The sequence below is a fragment of the Aegilops tauschii genome, chromosome 5, assembly GCF_002575655.3.
Source record: "Aegilops tauschii subsp. strangulata cultivar AL8/78 chromosome 5, Aet v6.0, whole genome shotgun sequence".
NCBI classification, from domain to species: domain Eukaryota; kingdom Viridiplantae; phylum Streptophyta; class Magnoliopsida; order Poales; family Poaceae; genus Aegilops; species Aegilops tauschii.
Window position 1 is genome coordinate 244,483,314 of NC_053039.3, and position 24,713 is coordinate 244,508,026.

The window sequence follows — 24,713 nt, forward strand, 5'->3', positions numbered from 1 at the left end:
ACCGAGCCACGGGCTCTACCCATGAGCACCGCGCTACCACCACCAAGACCGTCGTCCCAGCATCCAAGACCTTGAGACCACCTCACCCGAGACTCGCCGCCACACCAACCAAAGAGACGAGCAGAAACACCACGCCTTTCGCACCCATGGGCGGCACCCAGCATCGAGACCCAAAGAGCCGGCCAAAACTGGCCTCCGTCGACCTGTCCTGCTGCACCGGGCGCGAGACGAGCTCCCCGGTGTCTCAGCACCACCAGACAGGAGGCAAGGATGATTCTGCGGCCGCCCCAGGTGGCGGAATCATCCCTTAACGATGGACCGCGGATGGGTGAGAGCCAACCCTTCGACGAATGTAGCGCCTAGACGACAAGGAGAGGGATCAAAGGCCGAAACAAGCCGCCTACGAATGAGCTGACGCTGCAGCCGACCTGCCAAGCTGCTGTGGAGCCACCCATAGCCGGAGCAGCAGCCACACCGGGCCACTTCTCAACCCGCGCCGCCCGCTGAGCTCCAAGCTAAGGATCCGCTGGGCACGCGACCAACAGATCGACCAGCCCATTGGCCGCCATGGACCACGGCCGGAAGCAGCTGACCACACCAAGCCAGGGGCCAGCTCAGGCGTGCACGCGCACGACCCCGCTATCGATGCCCTCCGCCCCTGCACCCAGCCGCGACATGACAGCTGCCACCGCCAGAACCGCCCTCCGCCATGAACCTTCGCACCGGCTGCTCGCAGCCCCAGCGCCCCAAGACTAGCCGCATCCATGCAGCCACCACAGCAACCACGGCCGCCCGCGTTGCCGTGCCCTGCACAAGGGTCGCGTCCTCGGGTGGCAACCGCATCCCGCACTGCAGGGGGGCGCAGAGGAGGAAGAGAACCCCCGCAGCCAGCTACGCTGACCGGGCTTTGCCCGGTGACGGCAAAGGGAAAGTTGGTGGCAGCTCGATCTAGGGTCCCCCCCACCCGCGCGCGCGCTCCACCTCATGCTTGAGGGTCTTGTATTTTGGCACATATGTTTTGCATTTCTTTTCGGTAATTTATCTGTGTATTCGTTTCTGGTAAAAAAAATGTGATAAATATGATAGCACACATCTGTCTCCGCTCAGCTAGCTGTCTTTTTTTTCTTAGATGGAACAACAGTTTACTATCATCTACTCCTTCCATCCAGAAATACTTATCATCAAAATGAATAAAAGGGGATGTATCTAGATGTATTTTAGTTCTAGATACATCCCTTTTTGTCCATTTTGATGACAAATATTTCCGGACGAAGGGAGTATATAACGTTTTACATATTTTAATATGGACTGAAATTAATAAATAGATAAAATAAAACATGCATACATACATCTGATTCAGAGAAAGTTAAAACATACTCGCTCCGTACCAAAATAAGTGTCTTGACCTTAGTACAAATTTATACTAAAGCTAGTGCAAAGTTGAGACACTTATTCTGGGACAGAGGGAGTATTATAATTCGGAACAAAGAGAGTACTACCTGTCCGTTTGGAAGAAAATACGTAAATATTAGCGGTTGTTTCTTCGGACATGGAGTTTGTGAGCTTGAGCTCACACGCATCCTTTGCTAGTAAAATCCAAAAAATACAAAAAAAATTAAAATCTGTTTTTTTAACTTTGATGTGTGTTTCATATGCGAGCAAATTTTTACGATGAAATGACATTTGCGGAGGCGGCCATCGTGAAAATTTACACGCAGTGAAACACAAATCAATATTTGTTGCCAAAAAATGAGTTTTTTTAATTTGTTAAGTTTTTTTTTTGAATTTTATTATAGCAAAGGGTGGATGCGAGCTCGAGCTCACAAGAGCACTCTGCTGTTTCTTCTTTCTTTTCTGTTGGCCGCAGCGTAAGTTCCATGTAGGTACGTATAAATGGCGGGCTCCTCCCTCCCGCCTTCTACTTACTTATTTTAGCCAACGCGACGAACAGGACGACATCGAGGCGATCAGCCCAAGGGAGGGGAATAATGATGGATTTGGCGGCAACACAAGAGGAATAATCCGCCGCTGAATCCTTCCGATCGTCGTCCCCATCGATCACCGGCCGTCTTCTCGGGCTCCGGCGGAAGACGGGAACAAAATGGACGAGCTTTCCCAGGAGCAAATCCAGGAGTTCCGGGAGGCCTTCAAGCTCTTCGACAAAGACGGCGACGGTACGCGCCCTCGATCAATCAATCCAATGGTTCTTCTTCCCGCGCTCCTCCTGATCCGATTCGACCGATCGATTCGCGCGCGCTGTCGATTGATTTTGATTTTTGCGACGGCGGGTGATTTGGGCGGGCGCAGGGACGATCACGACCAAGGAGCTGGGGACGGTGATGCGGTCGCTGGGGCAGCACCCGACGGAGGGTGAGCTCAAGGACATGGTGGAGGAGGTGGACGCCGACGGCAGCGGCACCATCGACTTCAACGAGTTCCTGGGGCTGGTGGCGCGGCAGATGCGCGGGGACGCCGAAGCCGAGGAGGAGCTCCACGAGGCCTTCCGCGTCTTCGACAAGGACAACAATGGCTTCATCTCCCTCGACGAGCTCCGCACCGTCATGAAGAACCTCGGCGAGAAGCTCTCCGAGGACGAGCTCAACGAGATGCTCCAAGAGGCCGACGCCGACGGCGACGGCCAGATTAACTACAAGGAGTTCGCCAAGGTCATGATGGCAAAGTGAGTACTGCCCCTCCAATGTCCACCCAATCGACCCTGCTGCCTGCTGATCAACATTCCATTCCATTACATTCTTCTCGAAGATCATATCAGCACTCTAGGATTGCATTGTTGAATTTCTCCTACTGATCAAGCTAAAAAAAAGGTTCTAAGTAGATCATTTTCGCAAAAAAAAGGTTCTAAGTAGATTGTTGCATTGTTGAATAGTGATGGATTTGATATTTCCCAGTTAATTGTCAGATTCTAAGTAGATCATTTTCGCAAAAAAGGTTCTAGGTAGATCAAGTTGCACATCAGTTTTTTTTCCCAAGCGATCCTTGAGAGGATCGGGTTCCACTATCAACCAGTAATGGAACAACAAACATAAAAACAGCATCCATGTGCGGTAGACCAAAGTTCAAAAGCATCAAAAACATCATTTGACCGAAGGTTATCAAGTTGCCCATCATGAAACCTAGAGTTGCACAAAGACATTGCTTGCAATTTTGGGTGTGCTTGGTTGTATATTACCACGCTTAAATTTGCACATTATTTCTGAATACACAATTATCTGATTTCTGTTGGATAAGGAATGTCATGATAGTCGACTTACAACCAAATATTTTCTAGTCGATATGGGCCCGTTGTGATGCAACGAAATCCAACTGAGTGAAACGAAATAACGAAATTTATAAGCTCGGTCTAACGGCATACACGGTTCATTTGCATATGCAGACGGCGAGCAAATGCGGAGGAACATGGAGCTGGCGATCACGGTGGGTCGGATCACTCACACGGCGGTGGGGGCGGTTGCCCATGTACAATTCTCTAAGAAGAGAAATTTCAGGGTTTTCTTTTGCTTTTATAGTCTGAATTACAGCCGGAAGAAGTGTAAACGAGTGAGTGAGAACAAGTAAAGCAGGATACCCCGTGATTCGCAAGAGTGAAAAACTTTACTTATAGGTGCATTAATTCACCAATCTTTTAAATAGGTTCATTGCTCTGGCCTAGAATACGATTACTCCGGCATGGGCTACGTGAGCTCAAAGTAGGTTTACCAGACAAAATGATAAGTCTAACATTCCCAGCTAACCAAGCAAAGCCGGTGGTTTCTTAGTCACGGCCAGCTAAAACAAAAGTTTCATTAAAGAGCGTCCTCAAGGAATATAAAATTTTCATGGTGCTATTCCAGAGCTACCATCCATGCACGAATACCCTCGTTTAAAAGAATAATCCGTTGAACAAAGAAAAAGCACATTCATCTGTGGGTGCAAAACGGTTGTGAAACTATCAAAGAAAAATAAAAACACATCTGAGGATCCTTTATAGATGTTGATCTTTGTCCAACTACCAGTCAATTCACCTAGAATCCTAGATAAAAGTTAAAATAGTCAATTCACCTAGAATCCTAGATAAAAGTTAAAATAGTTAATCGAGATGGACCCACCTACATCAGACTAAATAAATATTGAGATTCCTTTTAAAGTTGAGGTCTACCCCCTCTTGTCCATGGAAGGACATGTGAACTCACCACTTGGGTGAGTGATGTGTGTGTTTGGTTAAGGCCGGGACGGGGAAAGTCCCGGCCCAATCTACCCTGTTCCATGGGGTGGGGTGGGGTGGGGTGGGGGGGGGACTCCTCTGAAGCCGTTGAACGAAACCCACTTCAAAGTTCAGGGGATTGATTCACAAGTATGAGATCAACCTAATTACTTCCTGGGAGGATTAGTTTCACTAGGCTTTGTTCCATTCTAGGGGGTTTAAACCTATAGGGGATCCCATCCCTGGAGGGATTGGGTGAACCCCCTCCCGTCATTCAATCCCACTAACCCTTCTCCCTCCATTCCCCTGCTACTAATATCCATTCGGTTAAACCTTCAGCCCATTGAACAAACAGTACTACTGTGCTGCTTTGTCATATAAAGAACATCGTCATAAAACTTACTATTGTGTTGCTCTATTGTACAAGGAACATCGTAGAAAATTTACTACGGCGGAAACTTTGGCTCTCAGATTCGGTCTTGCCCTTGCGCAAAGAATGGGATGCAACCAACTCGTTATTAATTATGACAATCTTGAGGTCATTGACACTATGAAGACGGGTGGTCATTCTTTGGGGGCGGCGGCTGTTTTCGACGACTGTTATCATTCCATTTGCGATTTTACTATTTGTAGGTTTGAACATTGTAATAGGGAAGCAAATAAAGTTGCTCATGAGCTCGCTAGGTTGGCTAGATTTTCTTTGACGTATGATTGGCTTGAGGAGCCTCCAATTGAACTTGTACCCTTTCTCATAAATGATATAACTGTTATTTCAAATGAATAAAGTTGTGTGTATTATTTTTCAAAAAAAGGAACATCAGAAAAAAATATGCTTTCAAGTACTGTTGTGTTGTTGTATTGCTGCAGAACTGAAAAGAAAGATCAGAAAACTTACAAGTTCAGAACAATGGTTATATTATTGAATAGAAGAACACAACAATACAAGGACCAGCAACAACAGTCGCCAAGCATTGTTCGCATGCCAGCACTTAAAAACTTACAGGTTCCAACATATAACATCCATGTGCATCAATGAGATTACAGAATGATATGATTTAATATTAGATATCAAGTTCTAATAAAGCCATAGGGTAGTTCAGAATTCCAACGAGCATCTCTCGGGTGGCGAACATCTCATCGAGGATGGCCACAACAGCCATGGCCAGTTGCAAAATATAGCACGGATGAGCCTTCGCCTCAGATGGCATGCACTAGTCGACGAGGTTGACACGCTCGCGAAAGTCTGACGCTTCTTGGTCCCACCAATGTCGTGCCTCTGTCCCTGCCACCTTCGTTGTGGCCACTGTCGCCTAGGGTTCGCGAGAGGAGAATGGGAGAGAGGAGCAACTCATTTTTTTCGGTGCAAGGGCAATGGTTGATTCCACGCGGGGAGAGGCAGGGATTGATTCCCCAATGAAACCCAGCGCTTTTGGAAGGGACCGGCCGAGGTGTAACCCACGTTGGGTTTAACCAAAGAGAACCCGGCGCTTTTGAAAGGGATAGGTCGGGGTGTGAACCCCCTGTGGATTTAACCAAAGAGAGAGATACCAAGCTCACCTGCATTTCACCCCAGCAGGGCAAAACCGCTGGGTTCGATCACCACATGACACATGTGGTAATCAATCCAAACAATTCAAAAGAAGAAAAAACCGCTGGGTTCGATCAGGTTTCAGCCCCGATCCGGATAGGGGTGGGTATAACCGAACATGGCCCTCGGGGATTTTGGTTTCCCTATATAGCCAAACATGGCCTAACCGGTGACCACTTTATTATATTTAAATTATCATTTTGCACTTTTATTATATACTCCCTCTGTAAACTTCTATAAGATGTAAACTTCTATAAGATAAATAGTGATCTAAATGATCTTAGTCATCTAAACGATCTTATAGAAGTTTACAGAGGGAGTATCTGTATACTTCCTTTGTTGTGACTTCTTTTTTTAATTTCTCAATATGTTTCCAATGGTAGTAATAATAACAAACAAAGGTCTTTCAGTAATTACAACATGAGCAATTCCAGCGAGCCAATGCATCATCTTAGGTTACGACAAGCAAAGCATACATGAAAGATAACCTGCTTTCTTTTTCGCAAATAACATTCATACATTTTCACAACGAGCTGATCAACAGACTGCCGATGATGCTAACCTCCTCAAATATACACTATCACGATATTCACGGCTACAGCACTCTTTCTTCTTTTCTAGAAGAAATACCTGAATACTTCTGAGCTATGACTCTGCATGTTTTTCCTCTACTTACTGGGTGGTCACGCTCTTCGCCAGATTCCTTGGTTGGTCAACGTCGAATCCACGAAGAACGGTGAGATGGTATGCGAGCAACTGAAGCAGAGATAACAAAACATTCTTCAGTGGGCAAACTTAGCAAGAAAATTGAATTCGAAATTTGACAGAGAGAAAGAAGAAAGCTGGGGCTAACCTGTAACGGTATTATGTTAATCACTGGCTGGAGACAGTCCGCGACCTTTGGAACTTCAATCACTCTACAAGATCCGCCAGGATTGACAGCAGAGGCATCTCCCTTTGAGCACATTATGATCAGACGCCCCTTGCGAGAAAGGAGCTGCTGGATCACGGACTGTTGCTTGCTGCAAAAGGAGAATAACAGTATTAGGTATTTTCCGTCTGAAACAAAAACTGATCGAGAAGCTCTGCTCAAAGCGATTACCTGAAGCATGCGTCGCGTGTTGCAATGACGATGATGGGAAGGTTTTCATCCACTAGGGCTAGTGGCCCGTGCTTCATCTCACCAGCAAACATGCCTTCACTATGCATCAGCGCAACCTCCTTAACTTTGAGAGCACCCTCTAAGGCAGTGGCATAGTTATAACCTCTTCCAAACACGAGGAGCGATTCCGAGTCGATCAATGAAGAGGCAAGTTCCTTCATTTCAGAGTCAAGTTTCAGAACTTGACTCGCATTGCCTGCATGGTGATGTTGCATATGTTTGAAAACGTCAATGGAATATAGCACTTCTACAGAGTGCATGGTACATGGTTGATTCAAGTAAAAACATACTTGGAAGACTGAAAAGACCACTGATGATAGCTTCCCTTCTAGCTTGAGTGGATATTTGGTCAGATCCAATAGCCAAGGCCATCATTGCCATGACTACAATTTGACTTGTGTATGCCTGCACAATTTTCAAAGACTGTTAGGGAACAAGATGCCAAAAAACTGAAAACTACTGCAAGAGGAGAATGCACAAAAGCTTACCTTAGTGCTAGCAACACCAATTTCACAACCAGCGTTGATATGAATTCCACAATGTGTTCTTCTTGAGAGTGTGCTTCCAACAGTATTTGTTATGCCAACACAAAGTGCTCCATTTTCCAGTGCATAATCAAGAGCAAGAAGGGTATCTGCTGTCTCCCCTGACTGGCTAACAAAAACAGCAGTGTCCTCTCTGTAGATGGGACCTTGTCTGTCCAGCAAGTCACTTGCAACCTCCATTGTCACAGGAATACCTAATGCAAAAGTAATGCAAGGGATAGAAAGACATGTTAAAAGATCACTACCTAAATAAGCATTGCATTAGTGTTTTCATTTCTAAAGCTTCCACATAAGGACAATGCAGCAGACAAACTGAACTGACTCACCTGTTAGTTCTTCCACAAAAGTTCTCGCAGCTAACGCAGCATTGTAACTAGTACCACAGCCAATAAAGACTACTCTTCTACTGCGTCTAATTGTTTTGAGGTGTTCCTTCAGTCCCCCCAAAAGAACTGCACCATCCTTTAGTCTACCCCTCATCGTTGTCGTCAGTGAATGTGGTTGTTCATGGATTTCTTTTTGCATGAAGTGGTCATAGTTTCCTTTCTTTATTTGCTCAACTTCCATCTCAAGAACAGATAATGCTCGTTGCACAGATGCTGGCTTCTCTTTGTCATGGTCAAACTTAAGGATAGACACACTGCCATCCTGCAATATGTAAATTGTTAGAACATGAGCAGGTATAAAGTATAAAGTGCAAGCTTCATGAAAGAAGCAAAATGCGGCTGATAGTACGCCTTCAGCTTTTAGTTTGGAATCACCGAAAAAGGAGGGTCAACAATGACAAAGATTAAGGTAGTGAATCATTCTTCTTAGAGCATGCTAGCAGGCAAGCAAGAATAGTGCATATTTTCCAAAAGTATATTCCCAAAACCACGCCGATCAGGAAAACAGCATTTGTAACAAAAAGGAGGGAAAAGAACAATTATGGGTAGGGATGGATACTAACAAGAGAACACTTGAGCTGTACCTTGATATGAACGATTTCATTATCTTCAATAGCTAAATAGTTCTTCGTATGCTCCACTATAGCACATAAATCACTGGAGAAGAATAGCTCTTTTGGCTTTCCGTTTGCTGTCAGGGCTTTGACATCATTGAATGATTTCCCGCTCTTTTGACCACTCAATTCCTGAAAACACAAGAGACAAGAGAGTCAAAATTTGTAAAACATAAAAGTTCAACTCAACAGAAGCGGAATTAGAAGATCTATATGGTCACATTGACCAGAAAATGGAAAGCATAGCAACACAATAATGATTGACAGAAAAAGGAAATTATTACCAAACTATAAAGGACAGACCCAGTGCTAGAAGCTCCCACACCAGGTGGGGTCTGGGGAAGGATTATACGAGGCAAGCCTTATCCCTGCACAGTGCAATGCAGAGAGGCTGCGTCGAAAATTATTACCAAACTATCCTCATTATTAAACAGACAGACTTCTCCAAAAAGCATTAAAACTAATCTGCAACCAGTATACTGTGCAGGGGTTAAGTGGAATGAAACACGTGTCAGCTAGCCATGTACTCCTTCCGTCCCATAATACAAGAGCGTCTTTGACACTAGTGAAGTGTCAAAAACGCTCTTATATTATGGGACGGAGGGAGTAATTTACTACATCGAGTAGTTGATGTGTAACTTGTGAGTAGTCCCCTTCGCGATAAAACACATACGACAAAAAGGCATATACCAATCATATATATGCAGAAGTAGAACTAACATCCTGCTTCAAAGCTTTATGTTTTGTTAGGGGTAAAGGTTTGTGTTGTCGCTTTGCGGTTTTTCCGCATTTCATATTTTTGGAAGCAAGCGGCCACAAGCATGCAGAGATGACAAGGCATGTATTAACATGTTAGGGTCAGCAATACCGCGCATGTCAAAAGGCATACCAAATTAGAAGAATAATTTCGTATAACTTGAAGAGCAAGAAAAAAAATCTGAGCATACCATAAAAACTTGCACGGACAAAATTAGAAGAAAAACTTCTTGAGGTGCACCAACCAAATAGCAAGAAAAGATACAAGGACTCTTTTGCTTACGTTGACACCAAGTATCAGTGTGCTGCCTCGTTTGCATGCAATCAGCTCGTTGGGGTAGTGTGGACTTTTAAAAATAAGGGCGTAGGCGCCTTCAAGCTGCCTCATGACTTCGTTAACAACTTGGCTAAATGTCACATCACCTGTGAAAATAATAAATTGTAAGAACAAAGAAGTCACCTTAAATAAAACTAACACCAGCATGTTCAATCAGTAACTATTTTTGTTTGCAATATGGTATAAAGCCAAGACGCCTTGAGTTCAATATGGTAAAAGTAATTGCGCTGCATCATTCTGATGACTAAAATCTAGAGGAGCCAAGATGCCAGGGTGAGTGCTGAAATATGTTGTCCACCTATCTCCAACAGGTGAGCTTTTTGGCAAATTTGTTCTGTGCATGCATTTCAATAAATAAATACCCCCTCCATTCCTAAATATAAGTCTTTTAACAGATTTCAATATGGACTACATACGGATGTATATAGACATATTTTAGAGTGTAGATTCATTCATTTTGCTCCGTATGTAGTTCATATTGTAATTCTAAAAAGACTTATATTTAGGAACGGAGGAAGTAAGTACTAGTATGCTCCAAACAAACTTATGAGAAACTACAGAGCACAGTATATCATGTGAGTTTTTGCTATAGCGACAATATCACATCATAAAGAACATATATACCTTCTCCATCATGAGCCTTATCAAAAACAAACTTTGCTAGCTTAGGGATGACTTCTGTGTCGGTATCAGACTCAAAGGTGAAACCATGCCGAGTAAGTGTCTCTTTCAGAACCTGTATAGGTACATCACAAAGACCAAGTTAGAATAGAACACAAAAATTTCTCATTCCATCATGTTATCCATGCAATATAATTTGATACCTCACAAGGTTAATCATAATCATGCATACAAGTTTCAGATACTTGCGAGCCACAAATGTGTGATAAGCAAATTATCATCTTGTGAATTATGATATTACGTATTGCAATATGGTTTAAACATTTAAAGAACCATTTAAACTGAACCATTTAAAATTCCAGTTACTAAATAATCGACTGAACTCGGTTTAGTTTCTTCTTTCTTTTTGAAATCCTTTTGCTGTTTAGCAGTAGTATATGAGATAGACAACCCATGTGGCGGACCGGGAGATTAAACTTATTATAGTCCTTCCCGCCCAAAAATAAATAAATTCTTATAGTCCACTAGCACAAGGTCATCCTAGTGGCAATAATGCACAATGCATGTGCATCTACAACTGTAAGGATAACTAGGATCAAAATCAAATGGTATACTTATACAAAAAAAAATCTGTATACTGCTGGGGAAAAAGCCTGTAAACAAGATCATAAGAAAAGAGTAAGCAAACCTCATAGTTTGTGATGATGCCATTGTGCACGACCAAGAACTCATCACCGGCGCCGGAAGATTGCGGGTGGCTGTTCCTCGGGGCTGGTACGCCGTGGGTGGCCCACCTGGTGTGAGCAATTCCAGCATGCACATTGAATGCGGCATCCAAGTTCACATCCTTCTCATCAACCTCTGAAGAGCAAAACATAAGTTGAGCAAGTCGTTAGATTATGTGCTTGAAATTTGGGCAGCCAACCTGCCGTGCATCAGGATAAGTGGCAGAATTTGGAAGTGGGACTTGCATGCAGTAAAATTGGCCCAAAGCATGCGCCAAATTGCATCAATAACTGTCAGATGGCATAATAAATCTAAAAAAAATGACTTGATCCTAACGGGGTGAATTGTGTATAATCTGGAAAGATCCAGAATGTTGAGGCCTATGAGATCCCGAGTCAAAATGCGAAAGGCGCTGACCGCAGAATTCCCCTCCCGAAGATCATCATCAAATCCAAAACTGAGTAGAGCAGAATCCAAATTGCGGAAGCTTTAGCCGCCTAAACGTAAAAACCATGCCTCCTTTGACCGAGAGGAGCGCCTAGAAGGCGGACCGGGCTGGAGCACAACCAGAGGCGGAAAAGCAGGCGCTCACCGGCGTAGACGGATCGCACGAGGTTCTCGATCTTGCCCTCCTGCCGGTACACGAGCGGGGGCGCCCCGGCGTAGGGAGGCGGCGCGGAGCCGGGCGCAGGCGGCGCCGGGAGGTCCGCGTCGACCGCTATCCCGGAGGAGTCGTAGCCGCGGTACTCGAGCCGGCGGAGGCCGTTGAGGAGCACCTCGAGGACGTAGCGGCGCTCCCGCGAGACATTGTAGTTGAGGTAGGCGAAGATCCCGCACATCCTCGGCGCGCGGGCCGGAGCTGGGGGAGCTGCTTGGAGAGGAGCGGAGGAGGTCGGAGGTGGAGACTCGGAGGGAGGAGTCGACCGACCGAGCTGGAGGAGGAAGGAGGAAGGAAAAGGCCGCGTATTTTGGGCGGAGGCTCTCCCTTTGAGCACGTTTTATATGTTTGGTGTGGGTTGCACTTGCGCACGCCTGCTGACGGGAAGAGGAGGTCAGGTCAGCGGTTTAACTGAAATCAGGAGGACGGAGGGTGCCGCCGGCCGGCCGGCGTGGGAGACGATTGCTAACCGGCTGTGGAGATTGAGGAGTGGGTCGCCTTCGCTTCTCTGGGATCTGGGGAGGAGGGCGTGATTTAGGTGAAGTGAGAGGACTTAGATTTAGAGCCATGTTGTGTCCATGTTTAACAAACACGTTGCACAGCGATGTTTTTTCATCAATAAAAAAAATCAAGAAGAGAAAAGACATATGAACCAACCTATGGTTGGATGGTTATGTGGACAGTGGTATATTCCGGGTGAGTGTATGCGCATATATATTAGTGCTTGCGTCTGTAATGTGTTTAAAAGAAAAATGCATGTTGCAACTATTTTAAATAAAAACGGGGTCACCAGTTAACTAAAAAGGAGTTTTGATTCAGCCGAATTGCCCCGAAACCCTCTTCCTTCTCCTGGTTTCTTTCTCCTCCAACGAATGATTTCTTCCTCCTTTGGACGGAAGTCCTACCGCCACCCCCCACCCCACCCCAACTAGCCCTCTAAACCTTCACATACCAAATTTGTTGTCGGCTACCACATATTCCTCGCTCATTGTCAGCCGAACTACCAACCCCTGCAACGCCCAATCTGCAGCGTCTCGAGCCGGAGCCTCTAGCGTGTTGTCGCCGTCCCCCAACCAGCTCTCTAAACCTCGACATACCAAATTTGACGTCAGCTGCCACACATTTCCCACTCATTGTCAGCCGAACTGCTAACCCCTGCAACGCCCAATCGGTAGCGCTCGAGCCGGAGCCTTTGGCGTGTTGCCGCCGCCCCCCAACTAGCCCTCTAAACCCACATACCAAATTTGTTGTTGGCTACCACGCATTCCCAGCTCATTGTCGACCAAACTACAACCCCTGCAACGCCCAGTCGGTAGCGCTCGAGTCGGAGCCTATGGCGTGTTGTCGCCGCCCCCAACTAGCCCTCTAAACCTCCACATACCAAATTTGTTGCCGGCTATCATGCATACCCCGCTCATTGTCGGCCGAACTACCAACCCCTGCAACGCCCAATCGGCAGGGCTCGAGCCAGAGCCTCTGGCGTGTTGCCGCCGCCCCCAACTAGCCCTCTAAACCTCCACATACAAATTTGTTGTCGGCTACCAAGCATTTCCCACTCATTGTCGGCCGAACTGCCAACCCCTGCAACACCCAATCGGCAGCGCTCAAGCCAGAGCCTCTAGCGTGTTGTCGCCGCTCCCCAACTAGCCTCTAAACCTCCACATGCCAAATTTGTTGTCGGCTACCACGCATTCCCTGTTCAGACCAGTCAATCTATTGCCGCTCCTCCACCGACATTGTTGCAGACAACCACGTCATCCCCGATTTTGGCGCGGTCCTGATGAGGCCTTGTCGAAGATGTTGCGGCCAGCGGCGTCACCCCGACTCGGCCTCTCGCGACGTGATGCTCCTTTATACCACCATGATCAATTGGCACTACATTTTTTTCGGTTGTGTGTGAACTAGCAAATCTGTATAAATAGCAAGTTCTATTAGCCTCGCGCCCATGACTATTGATAAACAACAAGCATGTCTTGATAGCTAAGATAATATCAAAATATTACTTTAGTCTAGTGTTAATAACAATTATATAACTAACTAAAACAATATGTTGATCACATAAAAGAAGGCTGCTAGTCGCATCCATGGGTTGGTCTCGAGTATTATAGATGGTGGCATCACTACTCTACAATACGATGACGACATTCTTATCCTTGTCAAGAACGACCCAGTCAACATTATTAATATTAAGTGTCTACTGATGTGTTCCGAATCGATGTCGGTTGAGGATGAACTTTGACAAAAGCGAGACTATGGTCATAGCGGGTGACCTAGAAGATAAACTTAGGGTTGCCCACATAATGAATTGTAAATCCGGATATCTCCCATCAATTATCTTGTGCTTCCCCTAGTACAAGCACCCCATGGTCATGAATTTGGGTTTCTCACATATAGTGGCTAATAGGGTGGACCCTTAGGTCGGTAAACACCTGTCCAAGAGGTTGTCTCTTGAAGGAAATTTCTATCCTCATATTAGGTTCTCTTTTCCTCTCATGACTTCGGCGTCTAGGGTATTCATCCCCTCCCACCTTCACCGGCGAGTCCGTGGATCCACCTCCCCTCTGCCTGCCGTTCAGGTGGCCGGCAGCAGGGAGGGGGGTCCTGGTGCCTCAGTCCGACTAATAGTTTAGGTTAGTTTTTTCTCTCGCGAGGGCGTCGTTCGAGTTGATGACGCTTCATCTTCGAGTCAATGTTCAGAGCTCTAATCCTCCTCGAGTTCATCCATCGAAACGGAGTTGACAAAGCTTCAGCTTAGATCCATGTTGTCTCCTTATGGCAGCAAGGTTAGAGTTTCTCGCCGTATGTGCCCGGCGGTGAGATTTGGTATCATGCACTTCAAGTCTATTAAAGAGTTCAATGGCGACAAATGCGGCTCTAGGACGCTGATCCTTAGGTGCACATACATGAAGACTTTTCGACGGTCATCTACAAGGTCAACCCTGGCTTCGGTATAGGCGCAGTTGCAGCAGCGCGTCGCTGGCTCGGTTTGGCGACGGCGGCGGTCGTCTGGTGGTGCAAGAACCTCTATGTAATCCTCTATAACAGATTCGAGTCTTTTTGCAAACAAAGGGTAAACACCAGTCCACATGTGGCAAATCCATACTCATCAATGCGTGCCTGTCCAACCTTCGTATATATGTAGTGGGTTTCTTCCTTCACCAGTATCAGGTCCATGAGAAATTTGACAAGGTTTGTTCTAGATTCTTCTTACAGAAAGAAATGGGGAAACAAAAATACCACATGGTCACTTGGAGCACTATCTATTCGCACAAGGAAGTCGGCGATTTAGGGTCCATCAGCACCAAGCTCATGAATGGGTTCCTTATGGCTAAATGGGCTTGGAGGATACCAACCATAGTTAAGAAAACCGTACAAATGACAAAATCGGTGAGCTTGGTTGATTCGGTTTTCATCAATTGAACAACTGGTTCAACCGGTTCGGTTGTCGTTTCAATATGTAAATAAATGCAAATTATGTCGATAAAGAAGGTCAAATATACATATTTACATGGATATGTACAACAACTAGTCTGGGATCAGTTGTTTGGGCCATGTTTGAGGCTTCGGTCTATAATCAAGCACCTATGGCTCGAAACCTAGATAACACAATTGTTGTTTCCATCTTATGTACATTAACCATTTTAAAAGTAAACATTATGTACATTAACCGGTTCAATTGCTCTAATTTATCTCCTACTCGGAAGAAAATCACAGGTTTTTCTGATTTCCACTAGTCCGCTTGCGGGATGGTCCCGTGTGCTTAAGAAGCCACTAGAGTTGCTAGTTCTGTTTTTTGTGGTCGGACCGGCGGTTCGGTCCTGTTTTTAAAACTATAATCCTAACCAACCAGGGGTCTATGGTTGGATATCATCCGAAAGTAACATTTGTGAGCGACCCCTCTTGACATGGCAACCAACCCTAGAGGATTCCAATTTTGGTGCGCCATTGAGAAGACTTGCTTCTTATTGGTGCCCTCATGAAGTCGGGAATGGCAAGAATACTTATTTTGGCTAGACCTTTGGATTGGCGACACCCCTTTATCTATCACTGTTCATGGTATTATGCCATTGCAACCGATCGCAACATCATAGTAGAGGATGTGTGGTGCAACGTCATTGGAGACCATTATCTCATTGTTCTTCAAGGAAGACCTGGAGGGAGCAATGGCATCGGTTAGCCACCTTGATGTCCTCTTGCTCTCTTAGCTCGGCCCTGCACACGTTCGGTTGGAAGTTGGAGCGGTTTGGGTTATTATTTACCAACTCGCTCTACGAGCGTTGCATCAAGGCGCTGCTAAATCAAAGGTCGTGGATGTTGGAAAGCGAGACTTCCGTCCAAAATCAAGAAGAGACGTGGTCCAAACAATGTCCGATGTGTCCTATGCGGTGAAATCGAGGATGTTAAATTGTGATCCAAATTCTACCGTATTGGACTAGACGTAGTACATACGATGTGGGCCTTTCCGTTGGTACCGACGCGTACGAGTACAACTCGTTTACTTGTCCTCCAAGGACTCTCATGTATTGCGGTTTGTCGTCTCGTGCTTGTAATACTCCTCCTCGTAATGATTGCGCCTTCGTGCGTCCGTGATTTTCTCCCGCAAGGGTTTCCACATAAAAATCCAAATCCGTGTCTCTCTGTCTCGTTTATTCTCGTTATTATCTAACATAGGATTGTGACCATATACTCGGCATCAGTAGTGGAACAAGCCACAATATCTTCTTTGGGTGAAGGGTCCACCTGTCAGTCTCTCCCTCCTCTCTCTCCCCCACGTCTATCTGCCCACACTAGTAGAAAAAGGGTCTAATGTGAAACTCATTAGTCTCGGTTTGGTATTGAAACGGCATTAATGTGACCATTAATGCCGGTTCCAACGCCCAGGCGGGCGGTGCTCATTAGTACCGGTTCATGGCGAACCTTTAGTACCGGCTCGTGCCACGAACCGGTACTAAAGAGGTGGTGGCCTTTAGTACGGGTTGATGGCTCCAACCGGTACTAAAGGGGGGTCTTTAGTACCGGTTGGAGCCACCAACCCGTACTAAAGGCCACCACCTTTAGTACCGGTTGGAGCCACCAACCGGTACTAAAGGTGGTGCGCTGCCACCAGCAGTGCACAATGTTTAGTCCCACCCCGCTAGTTGAGAGGAGCTTGCACCGGTTTATAAGCCCCGCCGCGGCTACCGTGTCGAGCTCCTCTCTAAGCAGGCCTTTGTGGGCCTATTGCAAGTCTTCTGCCCTGTGGGGCCTACTGGGCCGTACGGGCCTGCATCCTGGCCCAACTAGAGATTGGGTTTCTAGTCGTATGCAGGCCGTGCCGGCCCAGTAGGCTGGCCGTTTTTGCTTTATTTCAAAAATAAAAATAAAAAAATCCTTACCAACCGGGACTAAAGGTCCTCCAGACCACGGCGCGCCTCGTGCCACGTGGTGGGCCTTTGGTCCCCGTTCGTGTTAAACCGGGACTAAAGGAGGGGGCCTTTAGTCCCCACTCTTTAGTACCGGTTCCAGAACCGGTACTAAAGGTCCTTACGAACCGGTACTAAAAGTCGTTTTTCTACTAGTGCCATCGAGCCAACCCCGACCCACCCACCTTTTCCCATGGTGTTGTCCCCTTCCCGATGGTTTATCCTCCTTCGACAAGCACCAAGGGCGCAGAATCCCGCCCGGATCCAGGGCACCCACTGGCCACCACCACGAGCAAGAGACCAAGTCAATCACCATCAGGATCTGGCGCTCGACATTCCGGCGCCAGAAGCTCTCCCTCCAGCCAGGTCGGGGATCTCGGACGAGCTCCATCCTAGGGAAGGGACCATGCAGGCATCTCAGATGTTCTTGCACCCCACTAGAGTTGTGTAATTGAGCATCTTGTCGTAGCGGGTAGGGATGAGGGCGAGTCGACCTTGTCGGAGCGGGCTGGGGCGTATGCGCAAGGGAGTCGATCTTGCGTGAGTGTGCTGAAGCGCGGGTGAGCGAAGCTCAACCTTGTACACCGTCGGGAGCTCGACAACTCATAGAGGTACGCGCATCAGGATGTCGGCGGTTGAAAGAGTCAAGGCACGAAGTGGCGCGGACAGCGGCCGTGTGGTCGGGTCGGGTCGTCTGTCTCCCGCGGTGGCGGTCGGCGGTGCGTGGGCAATGTGCTCGATGAAATGCACGAGACATGGAAAATAGGAATATAGATGCTGATGGGTGGCCCCCTTTTTTCATACTAACGGTTGACTCAACAGAGTGGGTTTTGATTGGGAGCGTCAAGACACGCTGGATCGAGCTTTATTGCTTACGACAAAAAACTTACCGAAAATCAAACTTTTTGTAAATTGTCAGTGAAATGATTATTTTCTAAGAAAACATGTGCAATTGTGGTGTTGTTTGGCAATTAACTCTCAAGAGTGCCATCGCAATTTTTCTGAGAGTGCATTTCAGTCAATGCCTTAGAAGAGCCTTTCTTTCGCCACTAGAGATATCTAGTGAAATACAGTTAGACTAAATGCTGAGGCGGTATCAGTTTGGTGGACTTCGTCGCAAAAAGGAAAATTCAAGTTTGGTGGACTAGGGCGCCCACATGCGCTGACTAGATGACTTTGAATAGTCAGGAGATAGCCCGTCTCTCTCGGTTGTCATTATCCATCTATCCACCTCCCTCCACGTCACCAGCTTACACGTAAGTACTAAACGATGTACACGGCGTGTTCATTTTTTTTTAAGAAAAGGAGGGTGTACCCGGCCTCTGCACCATGCCCATTTTAATAATTATTCACAAATACCTTACAACGTAATACATTAGTATGTCTGAAGCCATCATCTTAGCAACACCTGTTGGTACTACTATCCCTTTGATAAAGGGGTGCCAAATGTCCGAGACTAATACCAAACAAACATCGCACCAAAGTCTAACATCTAAAGCCAGATGGCCATGCCCCAGCCTAGGCACATCCCGGACTGGGTCACACACCGGTCCAGCACACTCACAGTGGGCACCACATGCGCACACTACAAGGCGCGTCACCACCTTCTTCCATCGATCCGTTGGGAAGGTGGCGTCTTTCCGCCTCTGGATTGAAATGCCGTCTAATTCTAGACTCGGCCCATCCGTAAATTCAGTTTGGCGGTTTAAATAATAGAACTCTCTCAATAGTTCTACAGTGGGCTCCCGTTGAAGGTATACTTCACAAAGTACTTGAAAATTGCAAATGTTTGTGACGGAATTGGGTCCGATGTCTTGAGGATGGAGTTGGAAAAAATGCAATATTTCATGGAAAATTTTTGAGCCGGGCGGAGTGAACCCCCGGAGCATATGGTCAGTGAAGACGACCACTTTGCCCTCCCTGGGTTCAGGGACGGTTTCTGTTCCTGGGGCTCTCCAATGAATGACGCTTTTTGCGGCTAAAACGCCTACTTGAACATGTTCGTTCAACGTTTGTTTGGTAACCCGGGAAGCGACCCAGTTGCAAGAGGTGATAGTCTTGGTCATTTTTGAAGATCTAAGAAGGAAATATTGCCGATTTAAAATTATGCTGTTAAGCCGGCCATTGATTCAAAAGTAAGTGATATAAGAGCCAACGTGTTAAGCCGAAAGATAATACTGAGTTATGTAGATACATGAATTGGCGGCTTAAAAGGGGACTAATGGTACATGGTGGATTATGGTTTATCAGTTAAGCCGCCCGAACAGTTGCCATATTTCAAATCTATGAGTGAGGATTTGCTAAGTGATGACAAACAGATTCTGCAGATCGGTGCTATAATTTTGGATCTACGACAGTTTGGAAATAAAATAAATTGAAGACCTAAAGCGAAGGCAGTGGAAGAACTCATATGTTCGGATGGACCTTATGCGGAAAAAAGGTCTACTACGATTGGAAAAAGGATGCTAAAACTATCAACGTGCATCTTCAGCGTCAGGTTCAGATTCAACTACATGATCTAGGGAAGAACAAAGAAGAACGGAGATGAACTCCGATGAACTGGGGCAAACCCTAATGGAGATCTGCTATGAGAAAGGAGGAGTACCTGCTGGGGCTGCTGGACAGCGGAGGTGTGCTGCGGTGCTCTGGTTCGTTCAGGTCGATGCAGCCGCCGGAGTTGAGGCAGTTGATGAGGTCGACGGCAGCGGAGCTTGGGCACGCGTGGGCGTTGCGAGGAAGAAGACGAAGACGAGGAGGCAGGGGGGAAATGAAAAGGACCCCTGTCCCTATTTATAAGGTGACGGATAAAAGGCATGCACGGGAATCGAGGAGGCCAAAAAATGGTTATGTGGCTGCACGGGCGCCTCGAATTTTGGAAACTCCATTAAAGACAAAGATTTGTTGAGATGTTCTGGGCTTCATGCGAAGTTAATGCAAGATGATGTCATGGCGGGTTAACAAGATTCTATGAGCTCGCGTCATGGCGGGTTATAGCAAGTTCATGAAAATTGACGATGCAAGATTCTGCTAAGTCAAGCACTGAAGATTGATGTGAACAAGTTCAAATCAACCTGGGGCCTAATGTTGGGGATATAACTACTGGGTATGACCTGCCTAGGAGGGGCCGGGTCATGCCACTAGCGACTTAAGGATGAAGATGGCGGGTTATAAAGCAAGCCTATTGAAGGCCCAAGACCCAGAGGCGACTTGAGGCCCAAGAGGATAAACCGCCATATGTGTAACTTGTATTGTAAGGCAAGCTTAGTTAGTCACCGAGCCGGACATGTTGTGTATGAGCCGGCCGGGACTCTGTAAGCCGCCGGGCATCAACCTGTGTATATAAAGGGGTGACCCGGCGGCGAGTTGAGACAAGAAACAAGAGATCGAAAACTAGGTCAAGCGTATTCGCTCCCTAGTAATTGAACCCATGCAATACAACCCCAAACTGGAGTAAGCCTTAACCTCATTGCAAGGGGCCGAACCAGTATAAACTCTCTGTGTCCTTTGTCCCGATTAACCCCTTCAAGCTAACCTAGTTGCGATGGCTCCACACATAATTCCTTACGCTAGGGCATCTGCCGTGTTAAGTCCACGACACCATCAACTTGTGTGTTTCTCCTACTGGATTGATACCTTGGTTCTTAACTAAGGGAAATACTTCTCTCTACTTTGCTGCATCACCCTTTCCTCTTCAAGGAAAAAACCAACGCAAGCTCAAGAAGTAGCAACGAGCAAGGAGATGGAAATTTGCAGCAAGAAGAGCAAGAACACGGGTTATGGAGCAAGTTTGGTTTTTTCCGGAGGAAGAAGATGAGCATGGGTGCCAGCAATAAGTGAGGGGGCCTATGTGGACCCCACAAGCTTGCATGGCGCACCTAGGGGGTAAGCGCGCCCTGTGAGCTTGTGGCTCACAGGTGCATTCCCCTGGGGTGTGTTCAGTGCCACTATTTTTTATATATTACAGAAAAAAAACATATTAATTTTTCAGGGCATTCTGAGAACTTTTATTTTCTGGTCATTTTTTATTGCACGGGTAATTCAGAAAACAGTATAATCATGTCATTTCTAGTTTATTAATTCTAAATAACAGAAAGTAAAAAGTGGGTACAGAAAGTTGTGTTCACCAAAGTCATCGACCACATGCCCGTTGATGACCCACAAGTATAGGGGATCAATCGTAGTCCTTTCGATAAGTAAGAGTGTCGAATCCAACGAGGAGAAAAAGGAAATGACAAGTGGTTTTCAGCAAGGTAATTTCTGCAAGCACTGAAATTGTCGGTAACATGTAGTTTGATAGCAAGATAATTTGTAACAAGTAACAAGAAACAATAAGTGAAGCAAGGTAGCCCAATCCTTTTTGTAGCAAAGGACAAGCTGGAATGGTCTCTTATAACAAGCAAAGCGTTCTTGAGGGCACACAGGAATTTCATCTAGTCACTTTCATCATGTTGCTTTGATTTGCATTCGCTACTTTGATAATTTGGTATGTGGGTGGACCGGTGCTTGGCTGTTGTTCTTACTTGAACAAGCCTCCCACTTATGATCAACCCCCTCGCAAGCATCCACAACTACGAAAGAAGAATTAAGATAACAATCTAACCATAGCATTAAACATATGGATCCAAATCATCCCTTTACGGAATAGTGCATAAATTAGGGTTTAAGCTTCTGTCACTCTAGCAACCCATCATCTAATAACTACTCCACAATGCATTCCCTTAGGCCCAAAGATGGTGAAGTGTCATGTAGTCGATGTTCACATAACACCACTAAGGGAATCAGAACATACATATCATCAAAATATCGAACAAATATCAAATTCACATGATTACTTGCAACATGACCTCTCCAGTGGCCTCAAGAATAAGGGAAACTACTCAAAAATATTATTCATGCTCAAGATTAGAGGAATATTAAATAGCATAATGGATCTGAACACATAATCTTCCACCAAATAAACCATCTAGCATCAACTACAAGATGCGATCAACACTACTAGTCACCCACAGGTACCAATCTGTTCCGGTACAAAGATTGAACACAAGAGATGAACTAGGGTTTTGAGATGAGATAGTGTTGTTGAAGATGTTTATGAAGATTTGCCTCCCAAAGATGAGAGGGTTGTTGGTCATGACAATGGCTTCGATTTCCCCCTCTGGGAGGGAAGTTCCCCCGGCGGAGTCGCTCCGCCTAAGGGCAAAAGTGCTCCTGCCCAAGTTCCACCTCAAGACGGCGGAGCTCTATCCCGAAAGTCCTCTCCTTATTTTTTAGGTCAAAAGACCTTATATACCAGAAGATGGGCACCGGAGGTGGGCCAGGTGGCCCACTACCTACCAGGGCGCGCCTAGAGGGGCTGGCGCGCCCTGGTTCCTTGCGGTCACCTGGGTGGCCCCCTGTGGTAGTTCTTTTCTCCAATATTTATTATATATTCCAAAATAATTCTCCGTAAAATCTTAGCTCATTTGGAGATGTGCAGAATAGGTATCTCTGACATAGCTTTTTCAGGTTCAGAATTCCAGCTGCCGGTTCTTTGTGTAAACCTTGCATATTATGAGAGAAAAGACATTAGAATTACTCCACAAAGTGCTATAAAGAATAAAAACACTATAAATAACAGTAGGAAAACATGATGCAAAATGGATGTATCAACTCCCCCAAGCTTAGACCTCGCTTGTCCTCAAGCGAAAACCGATATTGAAAATCATGTCCACAAGTTTTGAGAGAGAGTTGTCGATAAAAACAAAATACGGACATAGTAGCATCATGCCTATTATTATATCAGCAACAAACTTTATCATATAACTTCTCATGAACAAGTAACAATTCATCACCACATCAAGTAAAAAGCATAAAAATTATTGAAAACCAACAAACTATGTTCTCAGTCAACTTTGCAACTACAATTCATCATATTTTCAAGAAGGGTCTCGTATCGGAGCCTTTTGGCAAGTCCACATACTCAGTCATCATTTAATCTTCTATGATTGCTAACACTCACAACATATATATGAGCAAAAAGTTTCAACTGGACACATAGAAAGGTAGGGGCTTATAGTTTCACCTCCCAACTTATTCACCTCAAGGGTGAGGTCAACAATAATAACTCATGCTCACTCATATCCAATTGGGTATATGTGCCTAGACCTTTCCCCACCACATGATACTTGACAAAGAGAAAATAAAAATGAATAGAGGAAAATACTTTGACTCTTGCATAAAAGTAAAAGATAGGCCCTCGCAGAGGGAAGCAGAGGTCGTCATGTGCTTTTTGGTTTTGTATGCACAATCTCTTAATGTAAAAGAACGTCACGTTATATTGCCCCTTATGATAGCAACCTTTATTATGTAGTCGATCGCTTTTATTACATTGCCATCACAAGTTCGTACAATGCTTATTTTCCTTTACACTAAAGGATCAAACACATTTAGGAGCAATTTTTATTGCCTTTTTGCACCGGTGACAACTTACTTGAAGGTTCTTACTCAATCCAGAGGTAGGTATAGTGGACTCTCAAAACATGAATTTGGGTTTAAGGGTTTTGTATGCACAAGTAGTATCTCTACATAGTGCGGATTTTTGGCTAGCAAAGATATTCAGCAAGCACCACATGTTGAAGGATCTATGACAATATAACTTCAATGTGAATGAGAACAAACATAAATCATTATGTTGTCTTCCTTGTCCAACATCAACAATTTGGCATAAGATATTTATGTTGGGGAACGTAGTAATTTCAAAAAAAAATCTACACATGCGCAAGATCATGGTGATGCATAGCAACGAGAGGGGAGAGTGTCGTCCACGTACCCTCGTAGACCGTTAAGCGGAAGCGTTATGACAACGCGGTTGATGTAGTCGCATGTCTTCACGATCGACCGATCCTCAGTACCGAACATACGGCACCTCCACGTTCAGCTCGGTGACGTCCCGCGAACTCACGATCCAGTAGAGCTCGAGGGAGAGTTTCGTCAGCACGACGGCGTGGTGACGATGTTGATGAAACTACCGACGGAGGGCTTTGCCTAAGCACCGCTACGATATGACCGAGGTGGATTATGGTGGAGGGGGGCACCGCACATGGCTGGGAGAGATCAATGATCAACTTGTGTGTTCTAGGGTGCCCCCTGCCCCCGTATATAAAGGAGCAAGGAGGGAGGCCGGCCGGCCCTGTAGGGCGCGCCAGGAGGAGGAGTCCTCCTTCTAGTAGGAGTAGGACTCCCCTCTTTCCTACTCCTACTAGGAGGGGGAAAGGAAGGGGGAGAAGGAGAAGGAAATGGGGCGCCCCCCCCCCACCTTCCTAGTCCAATTCGGACCAGAGGAGGAGGGGGCGCGCGGCCTGCCCTGGCCGGCCCCTCTCTCTCTACATAGGCAAGAATCATTTCTTTGCTTGATCCATTTTGAACTTCTTCAAAACTTTATCAAGGTATGTGCTTTGTGAAAGTCCAATTAAGCGTCTTGATCTATCTCTATAGATCTTGATGCCCAATATATAAGCAGCTTCACCGAGGTCTTTCATTGAAAAACTCTTATTCAAGTATCCTTTTATGCTATCCAGAAATTCTATATCATTTCCAATCAGCAATATGTCATCCACATATAATATTAGAAATGCTACAGAGCTCCCACTCACTTTCTTGTAAATACAGGCTTCTCCAAAAGTCTGTATAAAACCATATGCTTTGATCACACTATCAAAACGTTTATTCCAACTCCGAG

The 24,713-nt window shown here is 45.8% G+C and overlaps 2 protein-coding genes across 3 annotated transcripts; one reads left to right on the top strand and one right to left on the bottom strand.

The window, feature by feature from the left end:
* Positions 1-1,608: 1,608 nt before the first annotated feature.
* On the top strand, positions 1,609-5,237 carry LOC109765719 (uncharacterized). Of its 2 annotated transcripts, none has more exons than XM_073500153.1 (3): positions 1,609-2,174; positions 2,308-2,680; positions 5,069-5,237. In XM_073500153.1, the coding sequence occupies exons 1-3, from the start codon at positions 2,102-2,104 to the stop codon at positions 5,235-5,237; spliced, it is 615 nt and encodes a 204-aa protein (XP_073356254.1). In that variant the 5' UTR covers positions 1,609-2,101. The 2 variants fall into 2 exon arrangements, with proteins under 2 accessions (XP_073356254.1, XP_020180089.1); XM_020324500.3 differs by lacking the exon at positions 5,069-5,237 and adding an exon at positions 3,395-3,650 and having other exon boundaries at positions 1,619-2,174.
* A 980-nt stretch (positions 5,238-6,217) lies between these two features.
* Positions 6,218-12,153, bottom strand: LOC109765718 (glutamine--fructose-6-phosphate aminotransferase [isomerizing] 1). Its single transcript, XM_020324499.4, has 11 exons — positions 11,529-12,153; positions 10,899-11,071; positions 10,214-10,325; positions 9,536-9,675; positions 8,467-8,628; positions 7,823-8,144; positions 7,440-7,690; positions 7,242-7,356; positions 6,892-7,147; positions 6,643-6,811; positions 6,218-6,545 (listed from the first exon to the last, which is right to left on the bottom strand). Exons 1-11 carry the CDS (start codon positions 11,773-11,775, stop codon positions 6,462-6,464), a joined length of 2,031 nt encoding a protein of 676 aa, XP_020180088.1. The 5' UTR covers positions 11,776-12,153; the 3' UTR covers positions 6,218-6,461.
* Positions 12,154-24,713: the final 12,560 nt, after the last annotated feature.

Coding starts and splice junctions, on each gene's coding strand:
- LOC109765718 (XM_020324499.4), bottom strand. CDS start 11,775: ATGTGCGGGATCTTCGCCTACCTCAACTACAATGTCTCGCGGGAGCGC. Junction 11,072..11,528: donor CGTGCGATCCGTCTACGCCG/GTGAGCGCCTGC, acceptor TTTGCTCTTCAG/AGGTTGATGAGAAGGATGTG. Junction 10,326..10,898: donor GCATCATCACAAACTATGAG/GTTTGCTTACTC, acceptor GTACCTATACAG/GTTCTGAAAGAGACACTTAC.
- LOC109765719 (XM_073500153.1), top strand. CDS start 2,102: ATGGACGAGCTTTCCCAGGAGCAAATCCAGGAGTTCCGGGAGGCCTTC. Junction 2,175..2,307: donor CTTCGACAAAGACGGCGACG/GTACGCGCCCTC, acceptor GGGCGGGCGCAG/GGACGATCACGACCAAGGAG. Junction 2,681..5,068: donor GCCAAGGTCATGATGGCAAA/GTGAGTACTGCC, acceptor GTATTGCTGCAG/AACTGAAAAGAAAGATCAGA.